This window comes from Otolemur garnettii, unplaced genomic scaffold (assembly GCF_000181295.1).
Source record: "Otolemur garnettii isolate 467f Iridium unplaced genomic scaffold, OtoGar3 scaffold00087, whole genome shotgun sequence".
Taxonomy (NCBI): Eukaryota; Metazoa; Chordata; class Mammalia; order Primates; family Galagidae; genus Otolemur; species Otolemur garnettii.
This window is the reverse complement of record NW_003852482.1, coordinates 529488-533692: the sequence shown is the minus strand read 5'-3', so window position 1 is coordinate 533692 and position 4205 is coordinate 529488. Positions and strand designations below refer to the sequence as shown.

At 52.0% G+C, this 4205-nt stretch overlaps 1 protein-coding gene across 1 annotated transcript in view; it reads right to left on the bottom strand.

Annotated features, from left to right (window-relative positions):
• Window positions 1-1366: 1366 nt before the first annotated feature.
• ZMYND19 (zinc finger MYND-type containing 19) overlaps window positions 1367-4205 on the bottom strand; it is an 8286-nt gene continuing 5447 nt past the window's right edge. Inside the window, exons 5-6 of the mRNA XM_003794793.3 lie at window positions 2235-2415; window positions 1367-1961 (exon numbers count right to left, since the gene is read on the bottom strand). Coding sequence (XP_003794841.1) covers window positions 1818-1961; window positions 2235-2415 — 325 coding nt within the window. The 3' untranslated portion in view covers window positions 1367-1817. The remainder of the gene's footprint in view (window positions 1962-2234; window positions 2416-4205) is intronic.

Below are 4205 nucleotides of genomic sequence, written 5' to 3'. Positions count from 1 at the left end.
AAAAAAAAAAAAAAGAAAGAAAGAAAGAAAGAATAAAGGCCATCATGGATCCCACCTCACCTTCAAGGGGTCATCTGTGTCGGGGGCAAAGTGAACAACAAGAAAAGGAAAGACGCTTCCTAAGTCCCCAGGGACAAACCTCAGACCTGCAATACCTTCTCCAGCCCAGCCTTTTACAACCTAGTCAAAAGACCTTGGGCACCTCTTTTAACACAATTTTGCAATGGAAGACCCACTGCAGAACAAGGCAGCCCCTGCTGGTCAGCAGACTTGGACAGACCCAAGTGCCAATACGGCCATTCCCCTAGGGACACAGGCAGAGACAGCCTGCAGAGCTTGTCTGAACGAAGATCACCTGAGGGTATCCACAACCCCAACATGCTGACAGTCCTGGCCACAGCTGGACTCTGGAAGCACGAAGGTCACCCCTACCCTGTCAACACTCTTGAGGGCTTGAGCCATCTCTTGGGAAACACACATCCCCCTTCCCTAATAGCTTTCACTTACCCAGCAAAATACAACCCTGACCCTCACAGTAGAAGAAGGAGGCTTCTTGTTTCAAGTGTAAGGTGAGCACAAGTTCTCTAAGCTCCAGAAAACCCCTCAGGGATCACCTGTTTTCAGTATTCTTTCTTCCAGGAGGTACCCCCTTCCTTCCAGGGAACTATAACAGAAGCTACTAGAGACCAATGACCACCAGAGGGCTATGCCTGGCCACTTCTCAGCTGTGGCAGAAAAGCTGCAAGAGGGAAAAGCATGGTGAGAACCTGCAGGACTGAGACAGGGCCAGGTCAGAGTTGGATGGCCAGATACCCCGCTCCCAGGAAGCAAGGCCTCTGGGCAGGATGGCTGGTTGGACCTCGAAGACAGGTCAGATCCCAGTGACACAGCCTGGCCTGTTTCCCCAGAGGTGGCCCTACATGGACAGAAGTTTCCCAAAGGGAGGAGGGGCTATCCTGGCTGCCCAGCACTCTCCCACCATGTGCTCCAACTAACAGGTAGGACAGAAGCAGGTGGGACAGAGGCAGCATTGGGCAGAATGTCTTGCTGTGGAACCTCCACCACTCATGCATAAATCATGGTGATATTCACCAAGGTTGAGGCCTAGAGCATCCCACACCGAAAGCAGTGGCTGCCCTCCTTGAACACCTCCAGCACTCAGTCCTGCAACAGGACGAGAGCAGGTCTGAGTCTCATGCATGCTCCCGGCCAGACTCTGCAGCATTCCAACATGCTCTGCTCCTCAGAAGAGCTGGAAGCCAGCCTCCTGCCCTACATCTGCCCTAACTCCTTGGTCCCACTCAAAAGTACAACTGATCCTAAACCACACAAGGAGTGAAGCACAGCACAGAAAACTGAGACATGAGATGGTTCCACCCTTTACTCTGCCCTTTTTGGACACAACTCCCAGGCAGGCTACGCTCCATGGGGTCCTGCCACCCAGGAGAGCAGCTCTGGCTACATGACAGTTCTAGACATGTGGCCTGACTGTTCACCATTTAAGGATTACAGCAAATGATTCTATTGGTAATTTCTACCCCTCCCACTGCCTCCCCCCAAAAAAACTGTACATGAGTTTACAAACATATTAACATATAAATAATGAAAAATGTCCTGGCAGGAGCCTCCCGGGTTGTCTCTGCTAGAGATTAACACTGGAGCAGGCGCTGTCCCCGTGGACTGCACGACAGCGGGAGTCTCGTGGCGGCTGTTCTGGGCCTGAAACTGGCTTCTCTGACATCTCCAGGTTCAACCATCAGTAGTCTCCACTGTGCCCAAGAAAGAGCCCAGAAGCCGCAAGCAGACGGCAGCGCCAGTCACCGCTCCGGCTCGAGCTCATGCTGGAAGGGACGCTTCCTCTCCCGACAGTGCTTCTTGTGGGCTGGCCAGTCCTTCTGCTGGCACTGGGAACCACAGTATCGGGCCACCTGGCAGCGCCCACAGATGTTGAACTCCCGTAGCTGAAAACAGAGAGCACCGAGGCCTCACTGTCTCACCTGGGAAGCAGTGTGGAATAGAAGCTACATCTTGGAATCTGGAAAAACCTGGCAAAACCCATGCACCAAGGCTGGAGGGCCTGGGTAGGCCAACTCAACAGCAAAGGGGAAGCCGCCTTGGTGGGAGAGCCAAAGAGCAGAATGGTCTGCTGGAGAGCTCTGCCATGAGGAGATAAGACCCCAAACCATGGCAAGCTGCAGGGTGAAGGTAGCCAGGCCTCCCTACAGCAGACCTACCTGCTTCTCAATCACCGTGCAGGGTGGGTAGTGGCACTCGTAGTAGGTGCAGGAATTCTCCTCCTCTTCTACCACATCCCCATTGGCATTATAGTACCGGGTCACATTTAGCACAGGAAACTGCTCTTCTATGGGGTCGGTGGGAAGCTGCTGGATTGCGAGCCAGTACAAACTTTGCTCCCTTAAATAAAGCAGCAGATATTTCAGTGCACTTCAGCCAGAGAGCAACAACACATGAGGAGATGACACCATGGACAGAGATGTCCTCCTGCCTAGTATGCCCCAACTCTAATTTTTTGTTACCATGACTTGATTTTTCTTAGGGCCACCCCCACTGTATGTACTTAACACTATGTAGTATTAAATGTTTTGTATGTTTTGGTTAACACTAACACAAATGCACCTGCAGCAATCACATGCACTGATGGGCAACATTAGCAGGCATCAGGCCCGCCCCTCAGGACACTGGGTGAAACCAGTCAGCCCTTTCCTATCCTGGACACTCAGAGGCGCCCACCACTGCCCCTCAGCCCCTATTCCCCCCCCCCCTTCTATGCTGGGAGCTTATCTATGACCCTCTGAAAGCTGTTCTTGAGCGGGCCAAATACTTGCATCTGAAGATTCCCACCAAGAACTAGGTGAGAAGGCACATGCTGCACGCAGCAGGCCCAGACCCACAGGGAGGAAGCAGTGGAGCGGCTTAAAGCACCTTTCACCCAGCCCATTTACAATGAATGCCAGACCTAGGGCAATTATGGAGAAGGGGAAGGGGAGGATGCGGAAGATGCAGCTGTTTTCCCAGCCCTCCAGTGAAGTTCGAGACAGAAGCAAGTTCCAGATGCAGCTGGCTCTTGAATGCAGAACGTGAGGGAAATAACTCTTTGCAAAGAGGCCACTTTTGTCAGTGGCTGACCTGACCTCATGGCCTCTCAATGGCAGTGTCGAGAAAATAGAGCAGATGCTCAGGCCTGGGAAGACCCTGTGTCCTATTCTGGGCATGACAAAGATACTGCCACAAAGAGCCAGCCCACATGGAGGCCACAAGCCAAGAACCAGAAGGACACATAGCACCTGGTCAACTGCGATCTTGGGCTCCTCAAGCCAGATGACTGCTGCTCTTGGCCTGGAATGCCAACCCAGAGGGCCACACCTGATCATTCCTGAGCCAAGCCAGGCCTACCTCCACCCACTGGGGATCCCTGGAGGGCAGGGCTACAACAGGGCTTGCCTTGGAGTGGCCATGGAAAGCTAGGTCAGACACCCAGGAACATCAGCTGGCTGTTCCCTTTTCCAAACAGGGGTTCTTAAATGCAATTACCTCCTCTCATGACTATAAAGGGTGTTCAGAGGAGTGAATCTAACATTCTACCACAGGCTGCTAGACCATGAGTCACATGGAGACCTGGCTGAAATGATATGTACCACAGCTAGGCAGAGTAGTGGACAACAAGACATATTAAGTCAGGGCGGGCATGTCCCTGCATGTACACTGAATATACACCAATCTGAGACAACCAAAGGACAAATGCTATGGATACTGGAGTGCCCTTCCCTCTCCTGATGATAACATATCCTTGCTTTTTCTGATGAAAGAACCCCCTCTCCAACCCCAGCATAGAAAAATGATTCAAACCAAGCTAACTAGAACTGATCCTGGGACTTCCATTAGCCACCACCAGGTCAGGGTACAGGCTTCACTCCACAGGTGGTAAATAACTGCAGATGCCCACCGGCCTCCTAGAGGAGCCAATGAGAGATCAGTGTTGGAGGAGAGGTAGGGTCCCCAGCTCTCCACATTTTAGTTGAAGTGCCAGTAAGTGCTCTGTGCTTCAGCCAAATTGATCTGTTTCTATTACTTACAACCAAAAGTGCAGACTAGCATAATCCCCAAAAGGAGAAAAGGGCACTTTTGCTTAAGAGCAATAAGAACAAATTAAAGGGCTCGGCGCCTGTGGCTCAAGCGGCTAAGGC